The 14,503-nt window shown below is 42.4% G+C and overlaps 1 protein-coding gene across 1 annotated transcript in view; it reads left to right on the top strand.

Annotated features, from left to right (window-relative positions):
* Positions 1 to 13,273, top strand: part of LOC126101009 (retinol-binding protein pinta-like) — an 84,621-nt gene extending 71,348 nt beyond the window's left edge. Inside the window, exons 6-7 of the mRNA XM_049911675.1 lie at positions 3,403 to 3,505; positions 13,050 to 13,273. Of these exons, the coding sequence (XP_049767632.1) occupies positions 3,403 to 3,505; positions 13,050 to 13,201 (255 nt within the window). The 3' untranslated portion in view covers positions 13,202 to 13,273. The remainder of the gene's footprint in view (positions 1 to 3,402; positions 3,506 to 13,049) is intronic.
* The last annotated feature ends 1,230 nt before the right edge of the window (positions 13,274 to 14,503 follow it).

Raw genomic sequence — 14,503 nt, 5'->3', positions numbered from 1 at the left:
ATGATTCAACCGGGTGTTAGCTATGATTAAGTTATGCTCTGCGCAAAATTCTACCAGACAGCTGCTTCTTTCATTCCTTATCCCCAGTCCCTATTCACCTACTACTTTTCCTTCTCTTCCTTTTCCTACTATCGAAATCCAGTCCGCCATGACTATTAAATTTCCGTTTCCCTTCACTGTCTGATTAATTTCTTTTATCGCACCATACATTTCTTCAATCTCTTCGTCATCTGCGGAGCTAGTTGGCATATAAACTTCTATTACTGTGGTAGGTGTGGTTCGTGTCAATCTTGGCTACAGTAATGCGTTCACTATGCTGTTCGTAGTAGCTGACCGGCGCTCTTACTTTTTAATTCATTATTAAACCTATTGCTGCATTATCCCTATTAATTTTTGTTTTATAGCTCTGTATTCACAGTCTTGTTCCTCTTGCCACCGAACCTTACTAATTCCCACTATATCTACCTTTAACCTATCCATTTCCCTTTTTAAATTTTCTAACCTACCTGCCCGATTACGGGATCTGACATTCCACACTCCGCTCCATAGAACGCCAGTTTTGCTTCTCCTGATAACAACGCCCTCCTGAGGGGTCCACGCCCGGAGATCCGAATGAGGGACTATTTTACCTCCGGAATATTTTATCCAAGAGGACGGAATCATCTTTTAACCATACAGTGAAGCTACATGCCCTCGGGAAAAATTATAGCTGTAGTTTCCCCTTGCTTTCAGCTGTTCGCAGTACCAGCACAGCAAGGCCGTTTTGGTTAATGTTACAAGGCCAGATCAGTCATTCATCCAGACTGTTGCCCCTGAAACTACTGAAAAGGCTGCTGCTCATCTTGAGGAACCACTCGCTTGTCTGGCCTCTCAACAGATACCCCTCCGTTGTGATTGCACCTACGGTATGGCTATCTGTATCAGTGAGGCACATAAGCCTCCCCACCAACCGCAAGGTCTATGGTCCATGCAGGTGGGGGGACGTCGAGTAATAATAATAATAGTTGGGTATTTAAACCATTAGCCAAAAGTTTTCTTACATGGGTATTAAAGTTTTATACACAACAATGACTTATATTGTTTCTTTCAGATAGGTTCATCCAAAAACGTGTACAATGGGAAAGTAATATTTGTGGTTTGTATATTATTATCCAATATAAATTTTCCAAAAATTTGTAATGCTACCTGTTCAGAGATCTAAAAGTACAGAAAATTGTGTCACTGAAGGTACAATCCTCACAGACCCAGCAGTTGGAGGGCTGTCTCTCATTCCTTGTATACCAATGCTCCCAACCGATTTATGCATTTAGTTTAAGCTAATCCAGGTTTCGTTTGTAGCAACAGTAAAGGAGACTCAAGATAGGACATTCAGATGCGTTGGAACTGATTCACGATCAGAGTATTTTACCACTGTCGGTTATGTGTATCCTTTCAGTAACTGTTACTACACAGCATTCTAAAAACTAAAACTCAACTCTATACTGTTAAAACGTGGGCTATGTATTTTTTAAAGAGCAATCGACAACAGCAGTGTACATAACACTGTAGATATTCTGTGAAAATGAGCTGTTTTGTTTTCTTCCTTAAAGTCAGTTTTAACTATGGTAACAGGGTATTTAAATAATGACAAATTGGTCACCTGGTCATTTTTATGTTGCCCGTTTAGGAACTAGTAGTTTAGAAAACCAATTCATACTCTTACCACACAATATTCAAAAACCGAAAAATGTTGCATATTCCGAAGTTTTGTAATTACATTATACACAAAAATTTTTTTTAAAAAAAGCTTAAAAACAATAAAAACCAAACAGACTAACAATGGAGTCTTTATTAATCATGTTGTATACGATTTATTTGGAGTTCCATTCCTTTCTTTAAAAAAATGCTTCTATGCCCTTAGTTACATTGAAAAGTTTAGAAAGTGTTGCAATTTGTGAACAACATAAAAATTCGATTAAAGAAAACGATGCATGCAGATCATACAGCCCACGCGAGCGAAACAGCGGGCGCTAAGCTAGATAATAATATAGCACAAAAGGATGAACTTTGCATGGTGTCATGACGGGGAAGTTCAAATGTGTGTGAAAATCTTGCCGGCCGCGGTGGTCTAGCGGTACTAGGCGCTCAGTCCGGAACCGCGAGACTGCTACGGTCGCAGGTTCGAATCCTGTCTCGGGCATGGATGTGTGTGATGTCCTTAGGTTAGTTAGGTTTAAGTAGTTCTAATTTCTAGGGGACTGATGACCACAGATGTTAAGTCCCATAGTGCTCAGAGCCATTTGAACCATTTTTTGTGAAATCTTATGGGACTTAACTGCTAAGGTCATCAGTCCATAAGCTTACTCACTATTTAACCTAAATTATCCTAAGGACAAACACACACACCCACGCCCGAGGGAGGACTCGAACCTCCGCCAGGACCAGCCGCACAGTCCATGACTGCAGCGCCAAGATCGCTCGGCTAATCCCGAGCGGCATTTCCATTCCTTCAAAGAGAGCGAAGTCACAATGAGAAACTAAACTTGCGTCCGGACACAAGTCCCAAGGATATCTCAGATTAAGATGTATATCCAATTCCCGTACATATTTAACATTTGCACAGCTTTGTTGGATTTGCTAGTACTTTAGAAGATGAAATTCAACAAATTTAAAGCAAGATTAGTGGAATGTAGTCGAATTAAAGAAGGTAATGCAATTTTTCTTAGGAAATTAGGCACTAACAGTAGTAAATGAAAGCGAACTGCTGATGGCTGAAATAGAAAGGAAGACATTACTTCCAAACCGGTAACAGCAAGAAAAGTACTCTTTTAAAAAGAGAAACATTTTACATGTAGTATATATGTTCTCTGAAAATATTTATCGAGTCAACCTAGAATGGAAGTGAAACGTTGACGAGAAACAGAATAGACATGAACAGAACAGAAGCTTTTGAAATTTGGCGCTGGATGCCGAAGATTAAAGAGGTAAATTGGATAGCTGATGAATACGCATTATATCAAATTAGGGAGAAAAAAGGATTATGTCACTTGCGTGATTAGAAGAATGGATCGTTCGATAACACATGTCATGAAGCGTCGAGTAATAGTCTAATTGGTAATGGAGAAGGGGGGGGGGGCGGCAACTGCTGTAGAGTCAGATTAAGGCTTTGGGTACAGCAAGCAGTCACAAATGGCTGTGGGTTGAACAGGATATGTTTTCACTGAGAACTGTTTTAAGTCAGTTTTCGGACTTAAGAATTCAACAACAAGTTACGTAGAAAGAAGTTAACTTGTGCAGAGAACAGAATAAAAAGTACTGTTACCAGAATGTGTCTGAATTGTGTGTTACGCCTTAGAATACGTTGTAATGCTTTCAAAAAAGGATTTCGTTCTTGTATTTATGCTTGTCGTGTTTTTTTTTCAGATCTTCATACATTCCAATCTGGAGTCTCTTTATAAGCACGTCCCCAAGAAAATCTTACCAGAAGAGTACGGAGGAGAAGCTGGGCCTATAGAAAAATTGGAAAGTAAGTGCAAACCAGTGCCAGTTAGCGACTCTCACGTCATTCTCAAAGTGAATAAAAAAGTAATTTTCTTATGTATCTTTTTATTACCGTATCTACCGACGTAAAAAAAAGTGAAGTATACTAGAGCTTAAATTTACGACGTTGCGCCTTACTCGAAAGCTTCTTGAGATACTCTCTGTACAATAGCAATATCCGCCCAGGATTTTCATTTGCTCCAAATAGCGGTGGTCCCTCTATAAATTACACACGTGAGGGGAAGGGCGCAAGTACTCGTGTAACCAAATAAAGTGATTAGTCTTCCATGCCGTAAAGGCACACATCTAGTCAGTCTCAGATCCTGAGGTTAACTGTATGGGAATTTACAGACGGTTTCCATACTACTAGTTCGTTTGTCTACAGATAACTGCTACAGGTTGCCTCCGTGCTATGAGTGTAGCATTAATACCCACCAAAGCAGAGATCCTATGTTAGATTCCTGGTGACTACTATGGAGTTTTCTAATTCACAGAGAATGGAGTTCAAATGAAAAGTTTCTGGGCATTATACGTAGAATGAATGGCACAAAAGCCGACGAAGTGTTTTTTATAGGCCTGGATATTGAGCATGACGGAATACCATCCATGAATAGTTCGACGGCCAGGCTGCACCTTGGGTCGTGAGGGCACCTGATCCCTGTGCTACTGAATCCATCTGGGCTGACGTGGACAGTAATAAGCGCCCTTCCTCCTTCCTCCAATGAGTTTGCAACTTACCTACCTACTTGCCACAGTAGCTAATGTACCTATGCGGCGTCAAAGGTTTCTATTTCCATTAGACAACTCTCTGTTACGTTTCTTCTATTGAAATGGATGTTGTTGTTGTTGTGGTCTTCAGTCCTGAGACTGGTTTGATGCAGCTCTCCATGCCACTCTACCCTGTGCAAGCTTCTTCATCTCCCAGTACCTACTGCAATCTACATCCTTCTGAATCTGCTTAGTGTATTCATCTCTTGGTCTCCCTCTACGATTTTTACCCTCCACGCTGCCGTCCAATACTAAATTGGTGATCCCTTGATGCCTCAGAACGTGTCCTACCAACCGCAGCATTGAAATGGATAAGGCTGTTTTATTGCCATTACATACACGAGGATAGAGAATAGTTCATAAAAACGGGAGTTTTCTGAAGGTCTTCCTCTGCATTGTTTTGAGTCAAATTTCATTACAGCGGTCGCCACTCCGTAAACAGACCCGTTGTTTTAAAGTAACAAGTTATCAGCGCACAACAATTGAACATCAAATTTCCAGCAACATGAAATTAAATGAATTATTGAAAGACGACGAAACGGAATTCTACTTTGGAAATCATATGAATGATACCTATTGCAAATTACGAATTGGAATTCAAAAAGTTATATATTTTAATTAACCTACGGAACTTGATTGATGAAGTGCAAAATGATATTAAACATACATTGATTCTAAGTATGTGCAACGTAACAGAAATCTCCCTTGAACATATATTTATCACTAGTTCTTGTCCTATTGCAGTGTAAATGGAACAAAATACGTTTCCTTGATATCTGGCTAAAGAGCGGTAACAGACGAACATTACTAATGATTCGATTGAATTAATTTTATCCCAGTTACAGGCGTTGTAGTCACACAGTGGAGTTTACTGCAAGTCTGCATAACATGTAGCTCAGCCTTTGCTCCCTTACCTGAAGTGCCTTCCCTAACTACAACTATTAACCGTAGATGATTTTAAAAAGTCACTGAACAAGAACCAGTCATCATACAACACTCATATTAGTTATTCCTGAAATGAATCAAACTTTCTGCACTGACCGGCTGGCATATTTGCAGTATACAAGGTAAATAGTAACAGAGCTAGGATTGTATCTTGAGATAGGCTACTGTTGAGGGTCTTCCGCTCACTAGTGGTGTTGCCTATAATTACCTGGAATAGTAACGAAGTAATAGAGTTTACACAAAACTATGGAATTTTATTTGCAACCGAACACGCATGTTATTTTCATTTAGAGGTGTCAGTGTAGCAGAAAGTGGCTCGCAACCTCCTTGAAGCTAATGGTTTCTCATTCTTGCAAGTTGTTCTTTCTCAGCAGCACATTTAATGGTTTCTCCCTTCCAACTGCCCTGTTTCCTACTGACACATACATAGTAAAACAATTACGGCAAGAAAGGACGAATGAATAGACTGTTGGTGTTAATAACGATCATCTTCCTTTACCTCCACTGCATTACTGCAGGTGACGTGTCACTGAGCACATTTGTTCTGTGCATGCAGTACACGTGAGGCGCCTAGTTGTTTCCACTGCACTGTGTGGAATACGAAGGTTCCGTTATAGTTCACTAACCTGCTGTCTTCAAGCTGATGTCCCCAGAGCAGAAAACAGCACGCAGGTCGTAGGTTCTGTATCTTGAGGCAGAAACTGACTTTTAGCGAGGTTCTGTTCTGAAATAATGTATCACTTCTTTGGGATGCCACTCGCGTATTTTAATATAGCCATACGAGAAGACTACATGATCTTAACACAACACCTTCTGATACAGCAAAGTACATGATCAAACACAATGTTTACGAAAATGTATCTTTACACTATTTGTGGCACGTGTGTGTGCCTCATGATTATCGGAGTGAATCTTTTAATACTGAATACTGGCAAACACATCCTGCCACAGACAACATGACTGTACATCTCGACTGCCTAATCCAGAGTGATGAACAGGAACTTAATTAAAAATTGGAAGCACTTACTACGACATACATGTCTGTTCTTCCCGACTGCCTAATCCCGAGTACGAACAGCCCGAAACACTTCGTACGCCATACCAGAAAAGGCGTGACCCGAACGCTTCCGAAGTGCTTCGTCTGCAATTTCGTCAGTCTTTTGTTTTTGATTTAAATTGTTTTTAATAATTCTAAAATGACTGATTGATACTCAGCTGTTGAGAAATATTTATATTAAAAAGTGAAGTCATTCTAATGAGTAGTTTAACTAATAATAACTATACTTTAACGTTTTGGCGCCCTTGCTCCGAACACAGCAGCCAATCACAGAGCAGTAGCATTATGCAGGCGGTCTTTCTCACGGGAATGGTACCGAATCTAACATCTGTCACAGGTACCTCACACCACATTTCGTCATCTATATACTTCTTGCATCTCCACTGCTCTGGGAACAGCTTCCTGGAGCCTGATATGATGGCGGACTAAGCAAGAAATATTACACAATATATAGGAGGATTGTTGAAGATGTGGCAGCGTCCTCTGACGAGCCCAGTCAGATACTAAACCTGTCAGATCGTTTCTCTTCGCTCCGACGTGCACTTAGAATTAGCTGCGGAAAATGTGTTTCCTAGTGTGAGAAGTTGGAATGCGCCTAAACGTTATTTGAGCATTAGAATTATGAACACACCCATAAAACTGTAGCGTAGACACAAAGATAAAAGACCTACTTTGGTGCTGTGCATTTGGTTAAAGGACTATGGCAGCAAACGTAACAACTATAACACGAACACAAATAAAACAAGCGCTGATATCAGGGGTTAACTTGGATTTCAGTTTGTAGGTCATACAGTTTTATAGCTCTAACATAAATTTTCTTCGTTGTGTTTTGTCCACAAAGCTTGATGTTTCCAAGTTATTCACATCAGCCTGTACTCTTGTATCTCTGTACGTTAAATATGAGGAAGACTGAACATCAATCCTGAAATGAAAAGCGGAAATAAACAATTATTCTAATTATCTTATGAAAGATGAGCTGTCGATGAAAAAGAACTGGCACAAAATAACGTAACATAAGACGATAACTAAAACTGTTTCCGAAGGCGATGTGCAGGATATAATGAAATAAAGCGTTGAAAATGCAGATGTTTCATCGCATTGAAATTAACCTTCATGTACACAACAAGAACCGAGCAGTGCAGTCGATGCTACTGAATTTCAGTGTATTCTAAAATTTTTAACAGCTGATATTGCCTGTGTATTTTTCTCTGACACCCAAGTCAGACCTGATAGCAGTCAAGTTGCATGTGGTGGGCTATTCTCCTTTATTACCTACAGTTAAGGAACGGAGAATTCCTTTTCCTCATATTGGCCAATTACGTAGAATAGAGCTTAGGTCGTAGACCGCTAGACTGATTGTGAGCCGTATTGCGTGTCAATGACCGTTGGTTTCATACGTGAGATAGTGTGTGGGTACCTATTGTCCCTACTGCGCTGTCTCCAATTCTCTTCTAGGCTAAATGTCGGGCTGGTTTCCAGTTTGCGCCTCAGAACTTCCAGTTTGAAACAGCTGAAACTCAGAAATAGAAAGGATAATGCAAGTGACAATATTTAAATATTTTTATATAATATTTATTGTCTTTCAGGCGTATCATCCATGTAGTCTTTACTTACTGATGGAAAAGTTAAACTGAATTACAGAATGATTATACACTCCTGGAAATGGAAAAAAGAACACATTGACACCGGTGTGTCAGACCCACCATACTTGCTCCGGACACTGCGAGAGGGCTGTACAACCAATGATCACACGCACGGCACAGCGGACACACCAGGAACCGCGGTGTTGGCCGTCGAATGGCGCTAGCTGCGCAGCATTTGTGCACCGCCGCCGTCAGTGTCAGCCAGTTTGCCGTGGCATACGGAGCTCCATCGCAGTCTTTAACACTGGTAGCATGCCGCGACAGCGTGGACGTGAACCGTATGTGCAGTTGACGGACTTTGAGCGAGGGCGTATAGTGGGCATGCGGGAGGCCGGGTGGACGTACCGCCGAATTGCTCAACACGTGGGGCGTGAGGTCTCCACAGTACATCGATTTGTCGCCAGTGGTCGGCGGAAGGTGCACGTGCCCGTCGACCTGGGACCGGACCGCAGCGACGCACGGATGCACGCCAAGACCGTAGGATCCTACGCAGTGCCGTAGGGGACCGCACCGCCACATCCCAGCAAATTAGGGACACTGTTGCTCCTGGGGTATCGGCGAGGACCATTCGCAACCGTCTCCATGAAGCTGGGCTACGGTCCCGCACACCGTTAGGCCGTCTTCCGCTCACGCCCCAACATCGTGCAGCCCGCCTCCAGTGGTGTCGCGACAGGCGTGAATGGAGGGACGAATGGAGACGTGTCGTCTTCAGCGATGAGAGTCGCTTCTGCCTTGGTGCCAATGATGGTCGTATGCGTGTTTGGCGCCGTTCAGGTGAGCGCCACAATCAGGACTGCATACGACCGAGGCACACAGGGCCAACACCCGGCATCATGGTGTGGGGAGCGATCTCCGACACTGGCCGTACACCACTGGTGATCGTCGAGGGGATACTGAATAGTGCACGGTACATCCAAACCGTCATCGAACCCATCGTTCTACCATTCCTAGACCGGCAAGGGAACTTGCTGTTCCAACAGGACAATGCACGTCCGCATGTATCCCGTGCCACCCAACGTGCTCTAGAAGGTGTAAGTCAACTACCCTGGCCAGCAAGATCTCCGGATCTGTCCCCCATTGAGCATGTTTGGGACTGGATGAAGCGTCGTCTCACGCGGTCTGCACGTCCAGCACGAACGCTGGTCCAACTGAGGCGCCAGGTGGAAATGGCATGGCAAGCCGTTCCACAGGACTACATCCAGCATCTCTACGATCGTCTCCATGGGAGAATAGCAGCCTGCATTGCTGCGAAAGGTGGATATCCACTGTACTAGTGCCGACATTGTGCATGCTCTGTTGCCTGTGTCTATGTGCCTGTGGTTCTGTCAGTGTGATCATGTGATGTATCTGACCCTAGGAATGTGTCAATAAAGTTTCCCCTTCCTGGGACAATGAATTCACGGTGTTCTTATTTCAATTTCCAGGAGTGTAATTAAAGTTGCACTTCCAAAACTCTGTAAAAAAAGAGAACTACTGCTCGGAATGTCGGCAAATTTCAATAAAATACCATTATTATCGAAGAAGGGGGAAAACTTATGGGAAAAAGTAACGAATATTTCACGACTAGATGACGCTGTAAGCAGCAGAATATGCGAAATAAAAGATGCAGGGTGCGCGCCTGTTCCTCAGTTTGTGTTGAGGTGCTCAGCACGGCTGCCTCAGGATCGCGCGCTCATGCTAGAGCTCTGTAACAAGAACGGCGACCGCGCGCCTGTAGCTCTTCAGAAGTTCCGGAGACTCGAGGGTTTGTAAAAAGGCGTTGGTCCTCTGTCTGCCAAGGATCTGGAGAAAATTATTAACTATTTCGAAAAGGAGGTTTATTTTGAAGTACAAAGTGGTGGAAGAAGGAAGACAGTTGGTCCGATATCAGTAGATGTGGCGACAGCATTACAGGAGGGCTCGAGCGGTGGTATACAGAAATTATTCATTGCACGGGAAATTGCCCAAACTCTAGACATTCCTGTGGGCACAGTGCATAAAATTCTAAGAAACACCCTGTAATGCTATCCATACAACATTACCCGTTCAGGAGTTGATTCTTGCTGACGTTCCAGTAAGATGAACGTTTTCTCCAGAATTTTTTGTTCACACGGAAACGGACAACATCTAGCCATGAAACATTATTTGAATAGACGAAGGCCATTTATATCTCCTAGGACACACCAATACACAGAATATGGCAGAATATGAGGAACGGAAAATCCGCTCGCACATCAAGTGGTATCTCTTCATTCTACGAACATACCTCCGTGGTGCGGGTCAACGGCATCTTTTATTGCAGGACCTTATTTTTCCAGGAGATGTGTCCTGTGAACCCTGTTACCGTCACTGGTAAATGCTATGAGAGTCTTTTGCGCACCAACGTCATTTCAGTAGCATGTGTGTGGGTAGGATCATTTTTATGCAATATGGCACTCCTCCCCATATTACACAGCCAGTGAACCAGCTGCTGCAGGGGCATTTTGAAAGTGCTAGAATCAACGGCCGCGATTTCCCCACAGGCTGTCAGTTCAGGTCACCTGATCTTAATCCGTGTGACTTCTGACTGTGGCGTTATCCGAAATACGCTGTGTTTAGTGCTCCGATTACAAACGCAGCTGAACTGAAGGCGCGCATTGGGCAACGTATTGTGAACATGACCCCGGAGACACTTAGATCTGTTGTGGAAATCCTGTTTCTTGATTTCAACTTGTGGCAGAAAACGTTGGACAGCACATTGAACATGTCTTGCACTACTTTCACGTCAGTTTTTATGTGTTTTTTTTTTATCTCAGAACAATGAAAAACCAATTTTTCCCATCCGATGTGGTACAGCCTTGCCGTTTTGTATGACCTAGTTAACTAATAGTGCCACAACTGTGAATGCCAAACATAAGTGGTTATGCACATGACACAGTATTGTTGGTTTAATGTGTTGCTTTAATGCGCTACTCACACCATAGTCGTCCATCCCATTACGTTTCACCTTTCTTCGATAACATTCCGTTCAGATTTGTTGTCAGTCCGAACAGAGCTCCATTTTTACAGCGGTTTGGAACTGGAGCTTCAGTTATTATCACAATGTACGTAAATGTCACTAGAAGTTATAGCATTATACAGAATATAATACACTACAGAAAGAGGAGTTGCTGCCACAGTATAGGGATGTCTCCCGTGGTTGCAGCATGTACCCTTATTGACTTAACAAAATACTAAATGTAGAAGGATAGGTACATGTTTTCTGTATTGGGTATTGTGTAAACTTGAAGAACAGTGCAGAGACGATGACTGTATCAGTGTGAGATGCGTCCTGTCATAAACCAGTATATGTGGAGAAAAACATTCCTGAAATGGAATGGCGTGCCCTGAGCCCCGACCTCACCCCTTTTGAACCCTTTTCGGATGAGGTTGCGCTCCAGTCCACAGTGTCCAATACCAGTAGCTCTTTTGGTTTACGGTCTTGAGGAAGAACGTCAGCGCCATTCCTTCATATACATTCAGACATGTCACTCAAAATTGCACCAGCAGCGTTCAGTCCGTCGTAAAGGCTTCGGGTGGACACAGTCCGCATCAATGTCTACTAACAGGTGTCTGGACACTTTTCAACAGTTTACGTTCGTTACAATCCGATCTACCTTAGATTTCTAGGTGAAAAGAACTGTATAAGACTACATATATATATTAAGGTGGGTAAATTGCACCTTTATACACATATATTAAGAAAAGGAATAGACCTGGGCTGCGCGGAGTGGCCGCGCGGCTTGAGGCTTCACGTCACAGACTGCGCGGCCCCTCCCGCCGGAGGTTCGAGTCCTCCCTCGGACATGGGTGCGTGTGTTGTTCTTAGCATAAGTTAGTTTAAGTAGTGTGTAAGTTCGGAAAAAGAGAAAAGGATTTAATTACGCTCAAGTGTTCCAATAATATGAGTGCAGAAACCACAGCGTGAAGCTTCAGTCAAATCCAAATCCGAAGGCAGGGTCGTGAATGAAGTATGACACTGGAAGCAAGTTTATTACTGAGACCAACGTACCGCCAGGACAGAAATTACATCCTGGACGGGAAGTGCAGCTGCTTTAAACAAACATCGAACATTCCAGCATGCTAGTACTTATACAATCATTGAATCTTGCAGATATATAAACATTACAAACATAAAATATTTCAAGAACTTCTCAGAAATGATAGATAAGAAACCAGCAATCCACAGCATGCCACACAACACTACCACTACAGAATACTGTACGAACAGTAGGTTGCAAAATATCTGAAGACTAGCTTAGTGCCCCCTGCTTCACTCCAGTAGACTAAACGACCTGCAGAGATATTTTTGTTTCTATTTTTATTTAATCAAATTTTTATGTTGCTCACAAACTGCAAAAGCGTCTAAGCTTTTCGCGCCAATGAAGGCCATAGAAGTGTGGGCTTTTCCGAATGTACTTTTGACCAAAAAGCGATTCTGGTATCTGGAGTTTTTTTTTAATCATGCCTTTTGCGTTCATGTGGAGATACTTCCACAGCAAGTTTATATTTAACCGAAAAGCGAAATAGCGATACTCATAAAATGCAGCTATAACATTTTTTGGACGTAACAAAATATTTTCTTAAAAATTTTCATTCCCTTTTGCACTCTCTTAGGGGTTGAATTTGAAGATACAGTGAAACACGTACTTATTTTAAATTTCTAACCGAGAAGTTAAAATACCTGATGTAGCCTTAAAAATCCTTTAGCAGTTCTTTACAAGTTATTTAGTTTCAAAAAAAACTTTCATCCACTATTTTACTCCATTAGCGGTTGAATTTCCAAAAATACTGAAACAGGTATCTTTTATTTTCTGACTGAGGAATCAAAAACTAGTTCTCATAGGTCTACCTTCAAAACTGCCTTTATATCGGCATTTCAAATAAAAAAATAGAAACCCTTTTTTTCGAAAAATTATTTTAAACGACGCCTACAGTATAACATCCACATTCTTCGAATTTTAAGTTTGTATCCTTAGCGGTCTTTGCTTGGCGATGGTGGGTCAGTCAGTCAGGATATTGCCTTTTGTATGCAAAGATTTGTCACACCAGACATTCCTGATTCCCTTAACCTCTATTGTTCACAAGAGATCTGGTTTACGTTGTCACTCTGTTCGCAGATGCGTGGAAAGAGCGCATTGAGAGGAATGCGGCGTTCTTCAAGGAGGACGAGAAGTACGGTGTGGACGAGTCGAAGAGGCCCGGAAAACCAAAGACGCACACCGACCTGTTCGGCGTGGAGGGTTCCTTCCGGCAGCTCTCCGTGGACTGAGCACCATTTTATACCTGCCTATTGTCAAAGGCCATTCTTAGTGGCACTGCTATCATGTGCTCCTACTGTAAAATACTGCCAATGAATTTGAGAATAAAATTACTCTGTTTTTAAATTCTGACAGTATATCACTCACCATGGCACATAGTAGGCGATCTATTTTTTAATTTCATTCGGCACTGTACAAGAGGAGGACGAATGAACCTCATGTTGTTTGGCGAAAACTGACGAAGGTGATCGACGGTGTCTCGCCTTATGACGCAGTCGCTTGTATGGCCAGGTGGTCTCACCTGCTTTTTGGCTTCCAAGTTCCGGTTTTCACAGGTATTGATGGGCTGCCTTTACTGACAACTATACCCTGTGCAGCGCTGTGACGCAGCAAACCACCGTGCTTCCTTAACCGTTTTGTGGTGGTAAGTTCCTATGAGGCCAAACTGGTAAGGTCATCGGTCCCTAGGCTTACACACTTCGTAATCTTAAACTGGCTTACGCTAAGGACAACACACACAAATTCCCGAAGGAGGACTCCAACCTCCCACGGGGGTAGCCCGAACCAAGCGGCTACCCCACACGGTTTAACCGTTCGGAAGAGCAACATACCTGTTGCTTCGCACTCCACGTGTGCTCATCTGTGAAAAGTCGAGAGAGGCAGCTGACAGACACTTGAAGTTGAGCCACATGCAAAATCTTAAGTCCCATTGGGAGCGAAATATTTCTGCAAAAGTGGATAACCAGGGTAGTATTCATTTCATAGTGTAGAATCATGTCCATTGTCATGGAATTATCATACAGTTCACAACAAGTAAATACCTTGTTCTTCAAATTCAGAAACCACGTCTGTAAAAAGATTTATTGCAAACATTAATAACCATTATATCACTTCTCAACTGTTTTGAAGACGTCTCAGGTTGCGACAGGTGAAAGAAGTCATCAGTAGCCATAATTTATTACTATTCTGCCATGACAAGTCGAAGTATGGGGACAATTTGTTAAAGCTCCGCAGTAACATGGTGAAGTATGTGGCATTTCGTTACATTTCTCATCTAAATGCGTAAAATGGAGCTTGGTCAGTTCGTTCGCCTTTGGCTATTTTGTGTGTTTCATATCTCATACTGTGGCGCATTACGGTTAGAGTTTGGCATATTTAGTGGTTGATTATGGAAATACAGTCAGTACATGTTTTATAGAAACTTAGCACCACAGCGGCGATAGATAAATAGCGCAGCCTCTGTACATAAACCCAAGTAGATGTAGTTCAAATTGGAATAAAAAGCAATACTAGCCTGTCAATATCATCAGTTA

This window comes from Schistocerca cancellata, chromosome 9, assembly GCF_023864275.1.
Source record: "Schistocerca cancellata isolate TAMUIC-IGC-003103 chromosome 9, iqSchCanc2.1, whole genome shotgun sequence".
NCBI classification, from domain to species: Eukaryota; Metazoa; Arthropoda; class Insecta; order Orthoptera; family Acrididae; genus Schistocerca; species Schistocerca cancellata.
Note: the sequence above shows the minus strand (reverse complement) of the source record. Positions and strands in the feature narration are given on the sequence as shown.